General features: G+C 40.4%; 1 protein-coding gene across 1 annotated transcript in view; it reads right to left on the bottom strand.

Annotated features, from left to right (window-relative positions):
- LOC306821068 (frizzled-3-like) overlaps positions 1-22,633 on the bottom strand; it is a 29,490-nt gene that overhangs the window by 5,729 nt on the left and 1,128 nt on the right. Inside the window, exons 2-7 of the mRNA XM_079339247.1 lie at positions 21,720-22,499; positions 3,269-3,465; positions 2,047-2,349; positions 1,786-1,948; positions 787-1,086; positions 243-494 (exon numbers count right to left, since the gene is read on the bottom strand). Of these exons, the coding sequence (XP_079195373.1) occupies positions 243-494; positions 787-1,086; positions 1,786-1,948; positions 2,047-2,349; positions 3,269-3,465; positions 21,720-22,055 (1,551 nt within the window). The 5' untranslated portion in view covers positions 22,056-22,499. The remainder of the gene's footprint in view (positions 1-242; positions 495-786; positions 1,087-1,785; positions 1,949-2,046; positions 2,350-3,268; positions 3,466-21,719; positions 22,500-22,633) is intronic.

The following is a 22,633-nucleotide window of genomic DNA, read 5'->3' on the forward strand; positions in this document are numbered from 1 at the left end:
AAGTGGAAATTAGAAAATGACCAACCACAGGTTTTTTTTTAACCGTTTAACTGTTGACAAACCTGAAACCTGAATCTGATGGGGATTTTTCTGATCTTAGGTCTTGGACGGTCTCCCGCCACCTTTCCCCCAAATAATTATCTCCATAAGTGAAATAAATCCCTATCAACCATGAACACACACTTCATCTTGTGAGCATAGGGCCACTGTCTCACACACACACCTCATCCCTCTCTTCCTACCTTATATGGACACGGGATGTGATAACGCCTGCAGTTCTCCTCCATCCACGTTGTCTCCCAGATGCTCCTGTAGGTGTGTTCGTACAGGTAGCACCCGATCACAGTCAACAAGGGGACTAGGTAGAGCACTGAGAATACCCCCATTCGGATCATAAACTTGACGAGTTTGGTCTGGTTCTCCTTCTCTAGAGGGATCTCCATGCGTACACGGTTAAGAGCCACAATGCCCACTAATAGGAGAGAAACACCCACCTGAAGAGAGAGAGAGAGAGAGAGAGAGAGAGAGAGAGAGAGAGAGAGAGAGAGAGAGAGAGAGAGAGAGAAATGAAAAGTGACACTCAGTGACAAAGTTAATATAAAGGATTATCTACAAAGTGCTGGATGACTGACACACACACACCGGCCAAAAGACTGTCCACCATCAACCAATCCATTTATCAGCCTTTTGTATCATTTCATCCACCCACCCATCGCAGATCCATCCATCCTAATCATCAACTCTTTCATCCGCCCACCCACTCATTTATCTCCTGACTGTACTCACTGCAACGTTGAGGCAGAGTGGTGCCAGAACAAACCACCTCAGGGCGTCGATGTCATACAGCCCGATGAAACACACTCCACTGATCCCATCGCCTTCAATTTTGTTCAGGGCCAACAGGGTGACAGTCAGGGCCCCTGGAAGCCCCCAGGCAACAGCATGGAAGAGGAGGGCTTTCTTCTCGATGGCCTCGCTGCCCCATTTAGGCACAGCAGCCAGAAACCAAGTGATGGTCAGCATAACCCACCACACACTGCCGGCCATGGTGAAGAAATACAGCACCATGAAGAATAAGGTGCACACCTGTGAAAAAAGAGAGAGGCCATTTAGTTTTGAGTTACTCTGTCACATGTTAACCTCACAGCCTAAAGTTCTCCATGTCAGACAGGAGGGTTTCATCTAGGGAGGCAAGATATGAGCCAAGATGGCGGGGCACATAGGACCAGCAGTTTAATGATTATCACCAATGAACCTACATATTTGATCTTATTTGATGAAAAAAAAAAAACATTTCCTGTTTGCGTGACAGTTTGAAAAATTCACATGTTGAAATCAACCTGCAAATGTGGGACATTTTCAGGAGTTTGGTGCATGTGTTGATTGAACCCTGGTGTTAATAATAATTAACATAACCCACAAAATTCAAGCTGTCAGTTTCTTTTCAACATTAATTTTAAATACTCTCCACCATATGTGCCCCTCATACCTACATCTATACTCACAAATGCACTTTAATTAACACTCTTTAGGTTTCTTTTATTGTCTGTCTGATGTGTCATTGTCAATTTTATTTGCCTTTTTTGTCATTTATGAGGTATAGCACCAAAAGAAAAAAAGAATGCACTAATTAAATGTTCATATTAAATTAATCAGGACCAGTGACAATAGTTAACTGCTTTTATCCAGAGAATTTAAAAGATAAATCTCTGACGAAGACACAAACATTACTATGAGATGATGCTATTTTGTTGATAGGATGGATGAATAACCTAAAGCTCTCACCTTGTTGTGTGATCCCTGTGTAATGGTCGAAGCTCTGAACTGGGTGGGACTGACTGCGTTACAAGCCACCCTGTCCTCCAACAGGAAGCCAAGAAAGAAAATGAGCGACACCATGACGTAACACACAGCGTAGAAGATTATTGGCCGTTCAGGGTAACGAAACCTAATGAAGTGAGGAAAAAAGACAAGAAAGAATGTAAATCAGTCGTCCCAGACCGTTGGTTTTTAGAGGGTGCCATACAACCAATCATTCACTCAAACCTGGTAACATCGATGAGAAACGTCAGGAAGGTGAAGAGTGTGGCAGATAAACAGACGATGGAAACAACTCCTATGAAGTAGCGCATGAAATTCAGCTCCTGTCGGTTGAAGAACATGGAGGGGCAGGGGGCAGAGCAGTCTCTCTTGCCCATAAATGTGTAACCCAGGTCTGGGTCGACTTTGAGCTCTCTGGGACACCAGAACCCGTAGTCTCTCTGGACAGTCATGGACGACTGGTCAGTGGTGTCAGAGCTGGTTAACAAGTCCTCTGGCCGGGGATAGGGCTCGTCACAATCTGGGAACCTTAAGGGGAAGGAATGTCGTATGTTCATTAGTGTTCGATCCATTTTGCTGAGTTACTCGCTTAAATAACATGAGGAAATCTTTATGAGCTTCTCTGAATAACAACTTCAAAACAAACAGAGGATTTTAACTTCCATGATGGATGATGATGGATGAACTGCTGTTGTATTATAATGCACAAGTTTCTGTGTAGTGTACAGAATGAAAAAAGGCAACTGAATGCGGAAACATATATGTGAAAAAGTGCAACTGAAGTCACAATGCTGATGAAATAAAACAGTGTAAGAAGTTAGAGAGGGAAGGATAAAAACAAGAAAGGCTGTACTGTTTGAGGTACAGGAGAGAAAACTAAGGTGACAGAGACAAGATACTTTGTGTTGCAGTCAGTTTGGCTTCGTGTGGAATTGAATGTGGCTTGAGTTCAGAAAGAAGCAGCAAGAACAGGAACAGAGCAGATTTGAGGTGAATGCTGAATTTCAAACTAAGTCCTGGGCAAATAAACAGTATTCAAAATTGAAAACAGAAGGGTATTACTTGCTTTATAGGAACAGATTCTTCTGCACCATAGAGCCCGGGTCAATGACAGATATTTTTCAGTATGTTGATTTCTAATCTTCTTTAAGTGTACATTAGACGTAAGAGTGCTTAGAGTAAATTTGGTCATTTTCTGTGGTAGTGTTACGTATTCTAGAATAAATCTATTTATATTTCTTGTCCTTCTGTGTGGTCATATCAGTGCACACATATCTGCACAATCCAGATAAAAAGGTTATTTTTTTCATCGCAGCTCAAAAAAAATAAAAAACACATGGGCTTTGTAGGCTTTTAGAAATCTGTGAATTGGCACTTCAAAAATCCAGTATGGCCCTTAATAACACTCCAGTACTAGGTTGATATAATATTTCATACAAATACACACCTGCTACACTCCATGTCATCTGGCCAAGATAAACCAAATATCTCCATGAGGTTGTTGCACTCATCCATGGCTCGCTGGCAGAGGGATCGACATGGCATGGACACCTGGCCATACTGCGTGCACACAGGGGCGTACAGGGCACACAGGAACATCCTCAGGTCGGCACTGCACACCAGGTTTACCATGGGATGAAAAGGCTGTCGAGGAGACAGAGAAATGGGGAGGTTTAAAATTGATGTTTTATGTAGGATACAGTCAAACAAAGGTCCCAAAGCAAACACTCACACTTTATGATTCCAAAGTTACATCACAATTATTACTGGGAACCAGTTTGACAGGTTTGATATTATTACTGCCATGCGTGGGGGGGGGGGAAAGGCTGTGCCGAGGAAAAAGTTAACTGCTACCAGTGGCACATATGAGGAGGCTCATGTTTACCCTGAAATAACCATCAAAGAGGCCAGAGGGAGAGGATGGACAAATGAGCCCTTACTTCTCCACTGCAACTTATACTACTTAGTATTCCATCAATATTTACAAGCTCATGAAATATGTATGGTAGCAATCAGATTACCAAACAACCCTTTGAAGTAGAGGGACAGCAAAGACGGACCTCTGAAGGTTGAGCTGCAGCCATGTGTCAATCCACTGAACAAACAAGCAGCAGGGCTGTCCACACTCTGAAGATGAGAGATCTGTTTTCTCTGATGGCTGTGTAAAGGTTAAAGAGTCAGCAGTGGGACCTTCAGGCTGATGGTTCAAATCCCCACAATGATAGGAGAAATGTGAGTGACTTCTCGGCTGACACTACACAGAACAAATGATAAGCAGTGTGAATAGTAATGCAAACCCTCCTTCTCTGTGTTCATTTCAACGGATTCATTTGAGTCGACCGTTTCGTTAAGTTGAGCTGATGACTACTTCTGCATGTGCTGAAATTCCTAAATGTGTGTTCCCTTCAAAATAAATCAGATTTTCTTTGATATCAAATAAATTAAATTAAATAATCCCAGGTGTGAAAATGCATAAAGCCCACTTAAGAGGACTTACATTTAGTAATTATGTCTTCTTACAGAACTTCAAGTACACTCGAATCTTATACACTGACCAAAAAAGGTTTGTGCAATAGGCACAATATAACGCTGTGCTCATTTATAAGCAACTGCGAGACACATTAAGTCCATTGTGTACAGTTTATGATAAATCGTGTGTGCAAAGTGACCTGCATCTGTTCAGCTATTTAAAGGTTCATATTATCTGACTGCACTAAAGCTGAGTTTTCACTGAAGGCTTTCAAAGAGACAACAGAGAAATCAGAGCAGAACCATCAAAGCACTGAATGGAGACTAAAGCAATACAACTATACACATCGTGTTTTGGAACACAATACAGTGCGTGTGTGTGTGTGTGTGTGTGTGTGTCTGTGTATGAAATATGTGTACATGCGACACATAACAGTGCACTTTCATTGACTGCTTTCGACAAAAGCTACAGTGTATGCTTACAGACTGTATGAGTGCAATCAGGCACATACTCATGCATCCCTGATTGTGTGTGTGTGGAGAGTCAGTCATAGCAAGTGTGTTTTGATCGTTCTCAATTGCCGTGTTCTAGATGTGCACAGTGGAGGGATGTTCCACAAGAAAATGGGTGCAGCGGTGCATGAGCTGTCTGACATAGTTTTCAGAATTGCTCAGAAGCACATGTGAGCATGCATGCACGCACCCACGACACACACACACACACACACACACACACACACACACACACACACACACACACACACACACACACACACACACACACACACACACACACACACACACACACACACACACACACACACACACACACACACACACACACACACACACACACACACACACACACACACACACACACACACACACACACACACACCATTCTGGTTCATTCAATAATTCACACTATTTACAACACATGCTTTCCTGGTGTGTTGCACGCAAGCTTCGCTTTGAGGGGACAGAAAAGAGACGGGGGGAAAGGAGCACTGATTGGGGACAAAACTTCATCTTTGAGTAGATAAATTAAACATTATGTTCAGACAGAATTGCAAATAAATGAGAGCTATGAACTTGTCTTAATCTACCGTTCTCTTTCTGATGAAACATTCAGCTGTCAATGGAAAAAGAGGGGTTAGTTATTGGTTTATCTTTGAGTGCATTTCATGGTTTTCAGTTTTATTAGAGGAGAAGTTGATACACATCAGTTTGATATTCACTGTGACCTGCAATCGAACTGCAGAGTTCTTAATATATAATTGTGTTTGACTGTTTGGAAACTGACTCACAAGCACTTTCTGTAATGAACAGTGTGATGAAATGGTGGGAAAGTGTTGCTGCTTTCTTAATAGAGGCATCAATAGCCAGCTGTACAACGGCCGTCCCTGAATATTCTGATGGATCCTATTTGAACAGCAGATGAAAAAGGAAGTATTGCCTTAACATATTGCTAAGCAAGCCTTGATATTTTTATGTTTCAACCTAAATCAGTATGAAATGCAAACTGACATAATGTGCTGTCGGGATTTAATTTGGTCATATTTCCTTAATAGCACAAATTCAAAACAGTGAAATTAATTTGAGGACAAAACCCCATACATATATATAGATTTTTAAAAAAAAAGTCCAACCAAAGTATATATATTATTTGACGTCAATTAGATATAGATAATTTAACACTGGTCTAAATTAAACTCAAACACAAACAACAGACAATGAACACAAAACTTCATGGCAGCCCTGTTGTATTGAAAAACATTAGATTGAACTGTTGCACCTCACAATCTCGCCACTGAATGTCTGTCTCAATAACAAAAGATTCATTTGAGTCGACCATTTCATTACTGAGGTCAGTTACATGTGCCATTATCTCCGTTACATCTTTGTGATGGTATAGTCTGAGCTTGAGCAAAATGAGCAGATTCAATAAATGTTCGGAGATTTTAACATCAATTAGGACCGAACAGTCTTCTCTTGTCTTCAACAAAAACTGAACTGGGCTTCATCACTCTGAAAAATGATCCCTCTGTAGCTGTCTGTCCGCCCTCCTCACTCATACTTCTGGTACAAGCCTAAGGCCACACTTAACCGAGTGGTAGGTGCTTTCTGCATGAGTGTGTCGCCCTGTGCAGCAGAATGAACTCTTTCTTCATGTGTCCTTACAGTCACTCTGCAGCGGGTGTGTGTGTCCCCATTCTGCCCATTTCCCCTGTGCATGTTGGGTTACGTGTGTGGATTTGTGTCAGTGTTCTTGTATTCTGTGTAAGTCTGTCCCAGTTATCAGTGCATGACTATGTGAGACGTCTGTGTGAACAAGTCAATGCATGTGTGCAGATATCTGTGCGCAATTATTCCTACGGTCAGGGCAATTGCCCCCCATCTCTCACAACAAAGAGAATATTGATATTAAGTGGTCTAACTGTGCCACCCCACAAGAGAGGGAGGAGGAGGCAATCAGCTTTCCATGGAGGAAGACTACTGGGAATTGTCTGGCATTTTATAGTAAGTTGTGATAGAAGAGCAGTGATGGAGACTGAAGAAGTAAATAAAAAAATCTGGCCTGAGGGTGGAGACGGTCTCTGTGTGATCGAGGGATGGTGTATGTGGATAAAAGAGAGGAAATGTAGTGCTTCACCTTTCAGCAACTGATCTCTCTCTCTGCCTGTTCCCTTCCATCGATGAGTAGTGGACTAAATACACTTAATAACACAGCAGATAATTACCTTCCAGTCATTACAGACAAAAAGGTACACAATAGATCTGTGTCCTGGAAGCTGCATAATGTACACCACTCTGTAAAAGTCTGGTCAAAACAGCTGGATCAATTTGAAACTAAAAAGTACAGGATGAAATAAGTAGCTCAGCTCTAACAACATAAAGCAGACAATCAATGTACTTTATAAAAAGGGGATACAAATGTTACCAAAACACCATCCATCATGCAATGCTCCAACTTGATGGCTCCCCCACAGAGCTTTAAAATGGTATAAAAGGAGGCTTGACCTCAGTCATTTGGCACATATAATATCAGACAATTAAACATTCACAAACGGATCCTTCATTAGTGCACACTGCACACGTTACAGCATGAGCGCTGTTGATTCAGCTGCAGTGTGAGAAACATTATGGATCCAGACTTATACAAGCCCACTGGTATAAATCAATATCAAGCACTGCATACAAAATACAGTTAAATAGACGTGTTTTTACGAATAGAGGCAGGTCTCAATTATCCACCAATGAGATGAACTTCCACATCTGTCAATGAAGACGGAATAATGCCAGTATGTGTGAGAAAGAAGATTAAAGATCAGCAGGAAATTGATGTGTGAGCGTGTGTGCGTGTGTGTGTGTGTGTGTGTGTGTGTGTGTGTGTGTGTGTGTTTGTGTGTGTGTGTGTGTGTCTCAGAGTCTCCTGCATGATGATCTGGATGAAGACATTTAAACCTCAGTGCGTGACAGGAGGGACATGGAGCAGTCTGCTGCTTGTGCTGGCTTTACAGATGGAAATACATGTTGAAATGATGAAAACAGTCTTTTCCCATCTCTTATCAAACATTTAGCCTATACTATAAGTTAAAGTAGACTCGTTAGTGATTATATGAACAGGGCTCTCGCCCTCTCTCCCCCACAGTGCAGCAGGCTGTCTGACAAAACAAGAACACATTCATAATTGTGATTTGATTTGTTTATCAATGTCCTCATTTTGTACAGTTACATATTCTTTCTGTTGCAAAAAATATGGTCTTTACCATATTTGCTATGCAAGAGTTTGGTTCCTAAATAATGAAAGGCCTGTCTCATATTGAGGCCTGTCCTAAATAAAGGCAGGGTCATTTCTTAGACTGAAATAAACAAACAGCTGGGTTTTAATTGAAAACTTACAGACATTTCATTATGATTAACAATAAGAGGAGAGATTGACAGGGTATCAAGGACAACATTTGACCTTCAGTTTTAAATATAAGACTGTCTAAACCACAGCCAATAAAACATGGTCGACATTAACTGTTGGATGACCTTCACATTCTAAGTGAAATAATTGGTTGATCTGAATGTGTGATTTAGAGAGGCAATTGTAAAGAGGCATTCAGCACTGGATGAGGAATGAAAAGCAGGGTGAGGTTTTTTTTTGACAAAGAGGAAAAAAAACAAAAAACTAGCCCCCGACGGCTCCACCTCTTGTTCAATAGACGGATTAAGTTTCTTTCACTTCACTCCCTCTCGCCAAAGAAACCCATGGAGAAGAAGAGAGAGAGAAAACCACACATGTAAAACAACAACAAAGAAAAAACCAAGAGAATGACAGATCAAAAAAAGAGACATATTTAACAGTCAAGAAATGCAATGATAATACAGTTTATCTTTTATACTATTTTAAATAAAAACACAGAAGCACTGACAACATTCAACAGGGAGTTTTCATGTGAAACATCTCGCACCATAGATGTGGGAGTACTGTTACACATTATAAGCTGTCATTCATGAGCCTTTTAGACCGAGAACTTCCAGGAAAAGCTACAATTTTGGGAAGAAAGACAAAAGAAGAAATGACCATTTTCATCATGAAATGTGATCTCTTCATTATTCACAAGTTCTTCTTTAATTTGTACGCAATTTACAACAACAACAACAATCAGGAAACATATAAAAAGACAAGATTTGAGATCAGTGTACTACTGTATGCATTATGGTGCAGAGAAGAGTGGTGGCATGCTGCAAACACTCATACATTTCCAAGAGTATGAGGAGAAGGAGGAGTGGAGGAGGAGGAGAAAAACTGAAGTGGAATGGAGAAAAGAGTTTCCCGGTGGATTAGGGAGTCAAATGGATCGGATAGAGTGTTTAGAGTGTGAGAACCTGAGATGGACACACACATACACACACTGGCTTCCTGAAACTGTCACATGCTTTGTGTTGTGGTCGGATCAAGGTGACAGGCTGCTGGGTTAAAGCCTCCATAGTAACAGTTACTAAACTGGCACCCGGGCTTTCTTAAAACGGAAAACAACTTTCTCCCAAGTTGTCCGACAAAGTGAACATATCGAATGTGTGATATGTGATCCTGGATTCCTTTTTGCTTTAACAGGGCTTACCAGTGATTTTCACTGACCCCAAGCTGTTGTTTTTATGACTGTTAAGAGCTCTTTAGTAGAGCTGCAGCTACCGAATATTTTAGTAATCGAGTATTCTATCGAATATCCCGTCGATTAATCGAGTAATCTAATAAATCATACTTTTGCTTAATTAAGGTTTAACTCGTCTTGGGTCGTCCCTACAAACCTGCTTCTTTGCAGTTACCATGGAAACGCCTGCTTGTTACAGCCAACCACCTCTGCTCTACAGCTGCTGATGATGCTCACCATATTACTGACAGGGTCCCAAATTCACTTTATGAGTCACTGGTCAAGGCGGCAGGTAGATGAAAAATACAGGCCAAACGCGTTTTAATGGCTGAAATAGCAAATAGTGTTTTGTGTAGCCTACACATCTGTTACAGTACATTTAATAGAGAAAGCATTATGTTCTGTTGAATCAATCACAGAATCAATCATTATGTCAGATAAGGAAATTGAGAAACTTTAAATTTATATTTGCTAAATTATTATTCCACAAACAAGTTATCTCTTGATTTAGCTTTGAAGACATCAGACATTTCATATAATCAGCCTGTATATTGTTAAAAGTGTATCTCTGTCTGCTCCTGCAGCGCGTGCGTTCAGCGCGCTCACAGACTACAGAGACCATAGACATACAGTATGTCTATGACAGAGACTGTGAGAGGACGTTGCTATCGTTATGTTAGCTGCAAACACGGAGAGAGTGAACGGAGAAAAGCCGACTGTTTGACCAGATCACGTGTTCCGGACTGGGTCGTATGGATCACGGATCAACTGTGTGCTGACTAAAAATGAAAAGGGGCACGCCGCGCTCGCGTGTGTGCGCGTTAGCGCTGTGTGTCAGAGAGAGGAGCAGGTAGCTGCAGCTACATTACACGTGTTTTATACTCATACCAAAGTTTTGATGACGCAAAAAAAAAAAAAAAACTTAACGAAGCTTCGAGGCAGCGAAAATTCTTCGATGAATTTTTGTAATCGAATTATTCGAGTTATTCGAGGAATCGTTTCAGCTCTACTCTTTAGAGTTCAGCACTCAATCGTTATGCAGAAAACCACTCTAATAGAAATCAGATCATCTGATGTGCTGCAAAACTATTTGAAATCCAGGAACATTTTAAGTCTTTTAAGAAGCCGGTGGGTTTATCTTATTCCTGCTTTTCCTCAATCCTGCACATTAAAGGGCCAAAATGTCGATCTGTTAATGAATGAGCAGATGCGATGGCCATGTCTTGCACATCGTTCAGACAGATGAGAAATCATGCTTTCTTCTACTCAACCTCGCCATCTGGACACATCGGCCTCACACGCTTACTTTCTTCTTGAACTATCTCACTCTCTCCGTCTCACTTTGAAATTAGTCCGTCGGGCCCTGCAGCACAGATGCTGTCAGACCACATCAGCTCTAACTTCAGAAGCTACACCACTATATAAGATCTCTGTGACACTACCAACCCAATAACTATGCATCTTTATCCTCCATTTCTCTCCGTGTCTCTGCATCAGCTATAATATTCTTGCTTGCGTCGTCCTCCTTAAAGCCTCGCAATGCCTCTATTTTCTTCCTCGTGCTCAGGCTGTACATTAGAGACAATTACACCCCCCCTCTCTCTCTTTCGCTTTCCAACCCTACAGTGTAAAAGCGAAGTGCATCATTTTAATCAAAATCATCTTGATCACCTGATCCTTCCATCCCCCTCTCCTTTCACCAGCTTGTTTTCTATTTTTTCTTTAACCATACCATTGTCTCTTTTCTACAAACTGAAAAGATGAAGCCTCAGAAACATTTCCTACTCCTCCCTCCCTTCATATTGCACCTATGTTATATGTGTTAGAAAAATTAGAAGCACAATACACACAACGTCTCTCTCTCTGGCTACATGCCCCTTCTCTGCTCTCTTTACGAGAGAGAGAGAGCGAGAGCGAGAGAGAGAGAGAGAGACAGGCGTTGGCCATGAAAAGATGAAGTGAACAGAGCGAGATGCTCTCCTCCCTAATCTCTGAAAAGACAGTTAAAAAAAGGGCACCCTGCTCTCACACTCTCTGCTTCTTTCATTCATTTGTTCGTTTATCCGTGTGTCCATCCATTGCTCAGTCAGGAGGAGCCGACAAAGCCGTTAATGGCATTCCCCTTCACGTTCACTTCCCCTCCTCTTCTCCTCCTATCTTCTTTCTCCTGTATTCATCTCTTATTTTCTTTGCCTCCCATTTACTCCTGGCAATTATGCTGACAACCACTTGTCCTCCTCCTCCACCATTTTTCTCTTCAGACATCATCATTCATAGACTTCCCCTCCTTTTTAACCTGTCATTTCACGTTTGACAAAGAAACTATTTGGCAACAACATCAACCTTCTTGGTCTAGTTTCCTTTCATCCACTCTATATTCTAATAATCCATCATACATTTGACTAATTCACTTTTCTTCAGAGCATAATTAGTACTTTCAAATGGTATGTTTTGCATTCTTCTTTTTTCTCCAGATTTTCTTTTCAAAACAAGAAGGATCTTAAAATTTCAGCTTTCTATCGTTTTCCATCATTGTTGACATTTTGTCTATAATGGAGGCAGCTTCCTTTCAATTTTGTTTTCTTGAGCACATTAACAGCCACAATTTAACTGTTTTTCTAGTTTTACAGGGCAAAACTGTTCTCACAATTTCATGTTTCTCCACAAGATTTAAATCTGGAAAAAAACTACATTTCACAATGTTTAGGTATGTTAAAGATATTAAACAACCCTGTCCCATTATCCCCCTTAATTGTGCTTTCCTGGAAAGGGCTTGTGAGACTGTAGGGTGCGGCAGTAGCTCAGTATGTGGGGATTTGGGTTGGAAACCGGAGGGAGGCCGGTTCAAGTCCTGGCACGGACCAAGTCTAGAAATTGGTTTGGTAGCTGTTGAGGTGTCAGATCACTTCCTATGCACTGCCGAGGTACCCTTGAGCAAGTCACCGAACCCCAAAAACTGCTCTGAAGCGCTCACTGTTTGCAGCCCCCTCACTCTGAGACCTCTCCATTAATGCATGCCATTAACCCCTAGGATCCTGTTTGTGCATCATGAGTGTGTATTTCGGCCTATGTGTGTGTTAATGTCCATTAAACAGAGTGTAAACGGAATTTCCCCATGTGGGATTAATAAAGTATTATTATCATAAATCCTTGCACCCTTAATTCACCCCTCATGCAAGTCCACCCATCACACCTAACTTCACTTAAGGCTTCTACCCAGAATCCCTGTGGTTTTGACATGTTGAACAGCTGACCAATGGGGAAGCAAAACGGTTGTTCCTGTGTTGATCTGACAGGGAAGCCGAGAAGAGATGATGGAGAAGAAATGTCTTTTTAAGTGTAAGGTTAGATCAATTATCCTGGTTTGAAAAGAGTAAAAAAAAAAAAAGACCACGTTGTATCACAGCTATAATCATAGGCACACATTAGCTGTATTGACATGTACAAACCAAATGTCAAATAAAGTTTACTTGTTAGTCGGGCATCAGCATTGAGCTTTGTGGATAAGTGAAGGAAGCTTTTATAAGTGATGTGTACAGAACTGTTCCAATTCTGCTCCTAACAGCTTTGGCCCCACTTATCCCCGAAGGTGCACTTTGAACAGACGTGCACTTTGAGGAAAACCTTAGGGCCGAAGTGCAGATATTGGGGCAGGGCCCAATTCTCAGACTTACACATGAGGGAAGAAAAACCTTTACTTGCTTCCAATGAATCCATGGGTTTTTGTGTTGGTAAACGCTTTGTTCAGCATTTTAAACAGGTGTTGTTCCCCCGCTCAGGGTCATAAATAGCCAAACAGAGCTTATAGGATGAGGATTCTGAGCCTGGACTTCCTGCAGGAAGAACTACAAGCTGTATTAATGTAAACTATCAACAGAGAATTGGAACCATGAAAGCCTTTATGAAATCAATTCTGTTGAGCTATGATGTTTCGAGTAACAGCAAATTATACAGGTGTTGCAGAATTTCTTTATTCTTATCTTCAGAGAAAAAAGGTCACAAGTGATGACTTCGCGACAAGTGTAAATCTACTGCATCCTCACTTTTCCTTTTGTTATCGGTCCCTTCCCCCCCTCCTGCTCCTTCTCTTTGGTTTAGTCCAGAACATGCACTCATCATCCAATTTCGCTCCCCTCCCCTGCCTGTCTGTCTCCCTCCATTCCTTCCCTTCCTTCTCTGCCTATTTAACTACCATGGCAACAGGTGATGTGAAGGCTCTCGCAGGGACACGTCTCATTCAGAATAACAGAGCCAAGCATATGAGTGTGCTCACACACACACACACACACACACACACACACACACACACACACACACACACACACACACACACACACACACACACACACACACACACACACACACACACACACACACACACACACACACACACACACACACACACACACACACACACACACACACACACACACACACACACACACACACACACACTTCATTTTGGTAGGACTCCTTTAAAAGGGTGAAATCATCCAAACACTCTAGCAAATAAGCTCGAACAAAGAGTGACACATAAAGAGTGTGAAAGTGAGAGTGAAAAGAAACTTGAGAGGCTTAGGAGAGAGTCATATGAAATTTAGATTGGGGGGCGGGGCGTGTGTGTGTGTGTGTGTGTGTGTGTGTGTGTGTGTGTGTGTGTGTGTGTGTGTGTGTGTGTGTGTGTGTGTGTGTGTGTGTGTGTGTGTGTGTGTGTGACAAAGGAGCTGGATCAGATGGCACCCACATGTCTTAACACCCTCCGAGCCACATGTACATATCCATCTGTTTAGCACATACAGTATAGTCTGTTACATCATTTATTAACCATAGATTTTTATATTTAAACAAACTACGGAGGAATTGCTGTGCACCTAAAAACTTTTTTAAACCAAGACCATGCAGGATGAGTTAGTCAGTAACAGCATAAAAAGAATGTTCTAAAATGAAAAGGAATCATGTCTGAGCGTATTTAAACAGTTTAAAAATCCATGTGATTGCATGCTTTTATGCGTGAGCTATTTTGGGAGATTTGAGAGTTGCATTAGTCTCAATAAGTGCACAATTAGTGGCCCTAGAGCTCTTAATGCCGACGCTGGTCCTGACCTGCAGATTGCAGAAAATGTTCAAGCTGCCTTGTGTTGAGTGGCTTTGCGTGAGAAGGGGATCAATGATGTGAGTGTTTGTGTGTATGTTACTGTGAAGCTGGGCTTAACAGTGAGGGTTAAACATCTCTCACCAGACGCACACACACACACACATGCAGATCCCAGGCTGGTCATGGGTTAGATTAAGACCATAATACATGGATAACCTATATTTACATGTTGAACTATGCAGGGTCCATCACAGATGCATGAAGGTAACAGAGCAAGTCAAGTTTGACACAAAAACCTGGAAGAACAAAGTGAGTAAAAAATAAATATTAAAACAATGCAGAGGGACAAACATGATCCTCCATTATGAGTCACCAACACATACACAAAGTATATCAGGATGAGGCCAGGAGGACGACAGAGGTTTAACATGAATGCCTAATTAAGCACCATAGATGTACTAAGTGGTCCAGAACTGTGAAATACTGGTGGTAAATTGGAAATTGTGCACCAATTACCTTTGTAGAAATAATAAAGTGTGAGGTTGTGCAGTCCATTGTGTTTGCATGTAGAAATATGACATGACATATGAAATATGACAATATGCATATCAAATAGATGTTTCTTCTTAAAATTAAAAAAATCCTTTTGGTTTTATTACTATTTGTTGAATATAAAAAGGGAGCATAAATGTTTTAGTGTGTTTCTCTTTTTTAAATTGTTCTAGTTTTGATGATTAATCACAGAAAAAGAAGGGAGTGATTCAGGGATTTCTTTTCTCATCTGTTGGCTTTCTGCAGTCATGCAGTCACTTAAGCATGTCAGTGTTGCACTTAACAGCATATTGTCCCAGTAGAATAAGAAGGGAGATAGTGGGTTATAGAAAAGAAGCAGCATGTCTCGCCTCATATAGTCGTGGGAACCAGGACGACTATATTTACAGTTGGCTACAGAGCAGAATTTGAGTTTCTTTTAATCTCGCTCCGGTTGGCATTGTAAGGTTTGATAAGCAATGCTGATGGGAAAGTCTGCCAAAGCACTACACCAGGCCATGCCTTTGTTCAAAGCATAAATAAATGATTGCTTCATTAAGGCTGGCAGCTTCAGTAGACTCTGTAGAGTAAGCAGGATAATCAAGAGTTCAACTGAAATAAACAGGAACTTTTTAAGTGAATGAGGACCTGTCTGTCTCCACCGGTGAATAGGGTAATCAGCCTCTTCAGATGCACTGAAAACCACGAGCACACACACACACTGTCACACACACAGCACACAAAAAACATCTCAATAAAACCCAATTCCCTCTCTCGTATTCACACACACACACACACACACACACACACACAATGAAAAAAAGAAATAACAGCCCACACTCAAACACAACAAGCCTCAAACTCTCCAGATTTGGCACACACAAACTCTTTCTGTGGAGGGGACCTGGTGGCCCCAGGGTGGCCCTTTTAACTGAGCAGTCTTATTTTGAAAGACAGGACCCCATACAGAGAGAAACACAAACACCGGAGACAGTAGGGTCTATAGACTTTCCACAACCTGTCACTCTGTCAGTATTTCCCTCTATATGCTCCCTGACCATGTCCTGCTGTTTGATTTCTCCATATATTTTCTTCTTTCAAAACTTTTTTCTTTCAGTCACTAGTTGTTTTTTCATCTCCCACAGATATGCATCTACCTCTGCAACCTATAAATACCAGCAATATCTTCACATTCTTAATCACAGTTTAATTAATGAAATCATTATGCTTATATCTTAAGAAAACAAGCAAAATGTTGATGCCATTGATGTCAAGTTTTAAAAAATTCAGAGAAGTTAGAAAGCATAAATGTTTTAAGACTGATGCTGAGCTGGCTAAACGCTGAAGCTTCCGTGTCCATGATATAGCAACCCGCATGTACAATGACTGAAGGGAGGATTGAGCAAGGGTACACAGTGCCCTCCAATATTTAGACTGCAGTATATTTTTTAAAAGCTAGTTACATTTGTTCTTTTGAGACACGTCTGCTGTTGACCTTTTTTCTTTGAGTGCCTTTTATTGTCGTTACAGACATTTTTCACAGGAAACCCAGACATGGTTTAAAAAAATGACTTTCAGTTTCAACCCTCAATAAATTTAAATTAGGTATCATATACTTCTGATTTAATGTATTAGCATCACATTACTGTCAGATGGCTACTGGTCCATGTAACTAGAGCCCTGCTTAATGAAGGCAGAATGCATGACTGTGTTACACTTCGAGAAAGAGCTTTGTGCCAGCTCTCTGCAGTCACTTGAATTCTTAAACATATGTAAGGAACCAATCTGGACTAAATACTTTAGGTGAAGTAAGGGATACAAAGACTTTAAATCTCAGATGAAAGCATAAATCGAGGGAAACTGTGTAGCCTCTTATTACTAAGCCTGTTCTTTACGGATGCTGTGAGTCTGAAGGCTGCATTAGCAAAAGAAGAAAAGGGTTCAGTAGGCTGGAGTGTAATATGACTAATACACTCAAACTATCCCAGTTATTTTAAATGTGGAAATCAGTAACCTGATAAATGTCAGAGATGGGTTTAAAAGTACTCGGGTCATTGCAGCAAATTCCCTGCTTTGGTTTGATTTTTTTTTAAATAAGCTGATTTTTCAGTGGGCATGTCAACAGAGTGACTGACAGCTCTAGCTCCCTTCATTCAGAGGTAGGGTTGCTGTCTATTTGCTTTACAAACACTGTGCTCTATTGTAAGCCAAACGGGCCATTCTTCAGCCGACTGTTCGACCTGGGGCTTTCTAATCTCCTTCACTCAAGGATCCAAATGAAAAAGATTGTCCTGGAATTTTCTGAACAGAGTCAACGAGGTATAATGTCAGCACAGAATATACTTTCGTGGTTTTGTTATTTTTAAACTGAAATTTTGTAAACTCCTCCATCTGTAGGGATTTTTTTTCACATGAACTTTAAAATATGATGTGATACAGTTTGTTAATACTGTATATGCAATTCAAACAATTTTGCATTGCAGGTATTTTTTAACTGTCTGTTTACTTTATATAAATATAATACAACAAATAGAATAATTAAGAATTTAGAACTTTGATTTAAAGACTGCAGAAATGAGGCACAGACTATGATGTCTCTTTTTGCTCACTGATTTGAATAATTGAATAAAGTAAATTTTTACTTAATAATGCAAAAAAAAAATAAAAAGGCAGACGCCACCTTATTCTATATCACACAAAAACAAAACTCCATTACAGGGAGCCAAATATCTTTCCATTAACTCAAGACAGACCTCTGTGGCCAAGCAGACATCTGGGTTGCCAAGGCCTTGGGCATGGTAACGTTGCATGATGCGTGCCTATTAATATAGGTGTTTATTTTTCTCAAAGAAAAAACAGGGAAGTCTGAGCCTGTTCTCCGTTTCATGATTTTTTTTAGTTGTTTTTGAAAGCATACCAAACACACATCTATCTGTGTATGTTACACTAACAAAATCTCAGGAGTAGAAAAAGCTGATATGTTTGAAATGTATTTGTATCAGTACAAATTTACTGGTGATCGACTGTGCTTCTTTAGAAATCAGTGAAGAGTGTCTATATATATATATATATATATATATATATATATATATATATATATATATATATATATATTTCATTTTAATAAAAAAACTCTCAATATGTATTTAAATGAAATAACTTGAAGTTAGCATGAAGCTACAGCACCACATCTTGTCTTTTAGTGCAGACAGACGGTAACAATAATGTCTTACGTGATGTCTTAGTCTCTTTGTTTGACATGGACTACAAATAGTGTCAAAGCCCCTCAGCACATCCCCTTGAGAACCATAATGTGCTATGGCAGATGGACAGTACAGGCCATATTCATGAGTGACATGCAGATACAAAAGAATGCAATTGCACACACGAACACACACTAACATGTTTCCAAAGAAATGAGTTCACACATCTCAAAATCCCCCCCATTCCAAATTCATTTCCCTTCTCTTCCGTGTCCCCCTCTCAGGTTTCAGTCCCTCTCACCCTCTCCTTCCAGGTTTAATTGACTATTGTGGCAGATGGGGTGGTGGTTGGTCTGCAGGAATCAATGTCTTCATTGTGGGACTGAGACAGAGATTAGCAGCTAGTTAGCACTAGTGAGAGCTGACAGCTGGCTATGTTAACCTCCCCTGTCAGTCATTCACAGCACACGTACAGGAAGTATGAGCAAACGGCCTGAAGCCAGGCTCAGCACTAATTTCAGCAATGACATGCAGGAGAAAAACTTCACAGTATCTTGAGCCTGTCATTCTAACATGAAATACTTTTGGACAAGGCTTTTTAAATCATGCACTTATTCGTTTTTTTTCCCCTCAGCTTGACAAATTAAAAGGAAGAGACAGAAAAGGCAATATTTTCAATATCCGTCAAAACTGATGAGTCAATAAGGCTCCACACTACTCAAAATGGGGCCCTCGTTACATCTGTTATAACTGAGTCCAGGGCTTGAATACGTCACCTTTTCCTAAAAGACAACTCAAAGCAAAAATAAACAATAAGACAGATACAGCCCACTAGACTAATGTACACTTCGTAAAGAAGGCAAGGAACGACAGCTTTGCCACCAAGGCAAACATTCATCATGTGATGAGACCTCGAAAGTGATAACAGCTGCTGACAATAGCTCCAGTTTCGCAAAAGCATGACATACTTCACGCCAATTTGGTAGCAGTTTTTTTTTTTTTTTACATTTGAAACAAGTGAAATTCCCCTAAACCAGACTGACACTTAACGGTTGATATTCATTTATAGTATTATAAAATAGTGTGAGTGCATGTCCATGCATGTTTAGGTGTGTGAAAATAGGCACACAAGTTGAGTTTATGCAGCCTCTAACCCAGATTTTATGAAATATCGTCCAGTGTTCCTCGCAGAACTACCGTGCCTGCTCAAAGCAGACCTGAGCAGGAAAACTACCAAGGCTCATGTTGCTTCTTAACCATCATCAAAAAAGATGTCTCCTCTGTGACTGCAGGGACTGAAGGTGTCAGTTACTTGGCTCTGACTTCATCTGGGTCAAATCAAGTTCAGCAACAGAAGTTTCATACATCCCTTACACCGTGTCTTGACATTTCACTAGAGAATTTACTTGACTTGAATATTTGCACAGTCCTTTTTGTGATGAGTGAATCCTGTACCCCAATGGGTGATAACACCCATCGGGGACAGGCTAAGCAAATTCAACATGCACGCCTGTCAGTCCCAAATAAAGCTGTTTTTTAATGCCTCTATTTTCTGCGGGGGAAAGGGAGTGCCTGACAGCAGTGATCCGCTGCATATCTTGACAAGAGAAAATGTTGGAAATCCCTCTCTGTGATTGAATATTCAGAGAGCTGCAGCATTGAGAATTTGAGTTTGATCTTTTGGTTGATATTCATCTGCTTTTTGACATGGGAAAGCATTAACTAAACGTACTGAAAAAAAAAAAAAAATCCCGAAAGATTAAACACGCAATGTGCACACAGCCAACACAGGACATGCACACGTTCATCTGCTTTTCAACAGCAGTAATTTAATATGCCAACTATGACCAGCTGGAGGCAAATTTAATACTACAATGTCGTATCATTTAATGTTATTGAAAGTATAAACCACATACATGGTCGATAAAACAAGGGTAAACTTTGTCCATCGAGGCTCACGTCCATGTGGATTGAAGAATACACACAGAAACACAAGGATCTGAATGTTTGGAGATTTAAGCAAGCTGATTTTTCTGTAAAAACAACAGGCTTGGTCTTGTCTCTAAAGAGTTTGTGTCCCTGTTTATTGTTTGTTTGGAATAATAGATCTTCATTACAGTTAGTGCTAAACTATCTCAGGTCAAGTCATTTCCTGTGGAACCTCCACACAAAAGTCCAAACTTCAAACACAGGTTCTCTGGTCCTGATAAATACTTGCTGCAGATGGGTAATTAGGGTCTTGTTATTGAGCAACACCTTGCTTTACTCTACTTCGCCCTCTCTCTGGAGAGTAACAAAGGAGAGGTAACATGATACAGACGGATTGTGTGCTTCTACTGTTGCATTCACACAGGGTGTAATAAAAGCAGTTTTTTAATATACTGTATATAATAAATAATGCTTATACACTTCAAAATACTCGTGAAGAAGTATCAGTCACATTATCACCTGCTTTCTGATTTAAACACTACCTCTGCTGTTGCTGATCAGATGGACTACAAGCCCACAAAGACGGCAGACCGTGAGTGAGTCCATACACATCCATCTTTGTCTACCTGGAACAGTGACATGTAGTGATGGAGCTGTAACATGAGGAGATCACCGATCACCTTTCTCAACCGTTTCACTGCTCGGGGTACCTCTTTGATATTCCACGCCTGCCTGAAAGCCACCTTACTCATACATAAAGCGTGGCTCCATGTATCCAATTTGTTCTACAGCAGCATGAAGATAATATGAAGAGGGGCAATATTTTAAAAAAGCATCCCTTTGCCTAAGTGTAGAACCAGGCCTCCCCATTGTTTTAGTGTTTAACTACCTCTGTGTACTTTCTGAAGATAAGGGATGGGGTGATTTGAGAGTTGATAACTTGCATTGTGTTATGTTTGCACAAGATGGAAATAATAAAGTCAATGAACTGAATACATATTAACAGAGACTAAATTACAACACTAAAGGTGAAACATCTTCTGATATCTCTCAAGATATTTGTTAAGGGATGTTCCCTTTATTACCTTGAACCTTCCAAGTCACTGATAATGTCTTTTTAGGCTGTAAGTGAAATATTTTAGTCTACAGCATGTGCATGACACCATGTCAAACTTTGCAGATAGTTGCTCTGTCATGTTTGTTACAGCTTCTAAACTGTGTCCCCAAGAAAAGACAGTTAATGAGCTTTAAATAACAGATACCGTTAAAAAAGTTGAAACTTATAGTCCTTAGATTTACAATGCATATTATATATATATATATATATATATATATATATATATATATATATATATATATATATATATATATATATATATATATATATATAGGTGTGTGTGTGTGTGCGTAATTTAATCTTGGTTTAAGTAGCAAACCAATATCTCTGTATATTGTACACTTAACATAGACATAAATAAGTATGCACATTCTGAATGAAACACAACTTGGAAATAAAAAATAACTTACCTCCATGGCGAGGGCCGCAGTTTGCTGGTCGTAGTGATTCAATAGGTTTGGCATAAAGGTGGTGTTGTAAGGCAGATCCTGGCACATTCTCAGTCTAATAGGTTCACAGCTAAACTCACTGTGGCTCTCGATGTACTCCATATGAATGGACATGGCAGGAGTGACCAGGTAGAACAGGAGCAAGAAAAAAGGGAGGGAATGAAAACAGACAGGAACTCGTCTGCAGGACATCATTTTAGTTTTTGGAAACCAGTCTTTGGTACATCCTCTTCCGACAAGCGAGTGCATCTTTTTGTCAGACATCTCTCCACAGTGGCTCAGACGGATGACTATCATCACACTGACAACCACTACACAAGTAGGAAATGTTTTTAAATCTTAACATTATAAGCAACTGAGTATATATTAAGTATCTGTCAGAGTTAATAGACAGTTCCAAAACTAAACAGCTTGTGCAGTGTTTGGGTATTGCTCCTCAGCCTGGTAATCCGATGGTCAAGGACAGACTCTCCTTGTTCCATCCTCAGTCTGAAAGCATGTCCCTGAGAGAACAGCTCCACCATCAGCTGTCTGTTGGAGGCTTCCACTGGGTTTCTGATTGCCTCTTATTTCTACTGCATTTGGTTTTGTGTCTCTTTACTCCAATTCCACTGATATTTCAAAGACACATCCAACACCATATTATCTTCCAAGATGATTTTATGGACTCCCCTTGAAGACAACAGGATCCCCGCCTTTCACATCAAAATGCTACACTGGAGTGGATCCATCAAGCAGGTCCTGCAGGTTTAAAACACACAAAGAAAAAAGGCCTAATGGTCAAACAGGCAGAGTGAGGGCTTGCTTTGAGATCAGTTGAACTGTAGGCCTATGTAGTATTGCCTCTATCAGACACACCAATGCATTTTTATAAT

This window comes from Symphodus melops, assembly GCF_947650265.1.
Source record: "Symphodus melops genome assembly, chromosome: 3".
NCBI lineage: Eukaryota > Metazoa > Chordata > Actinopteri > Labriformes > Labridae > Symphodus > Symphodus melops.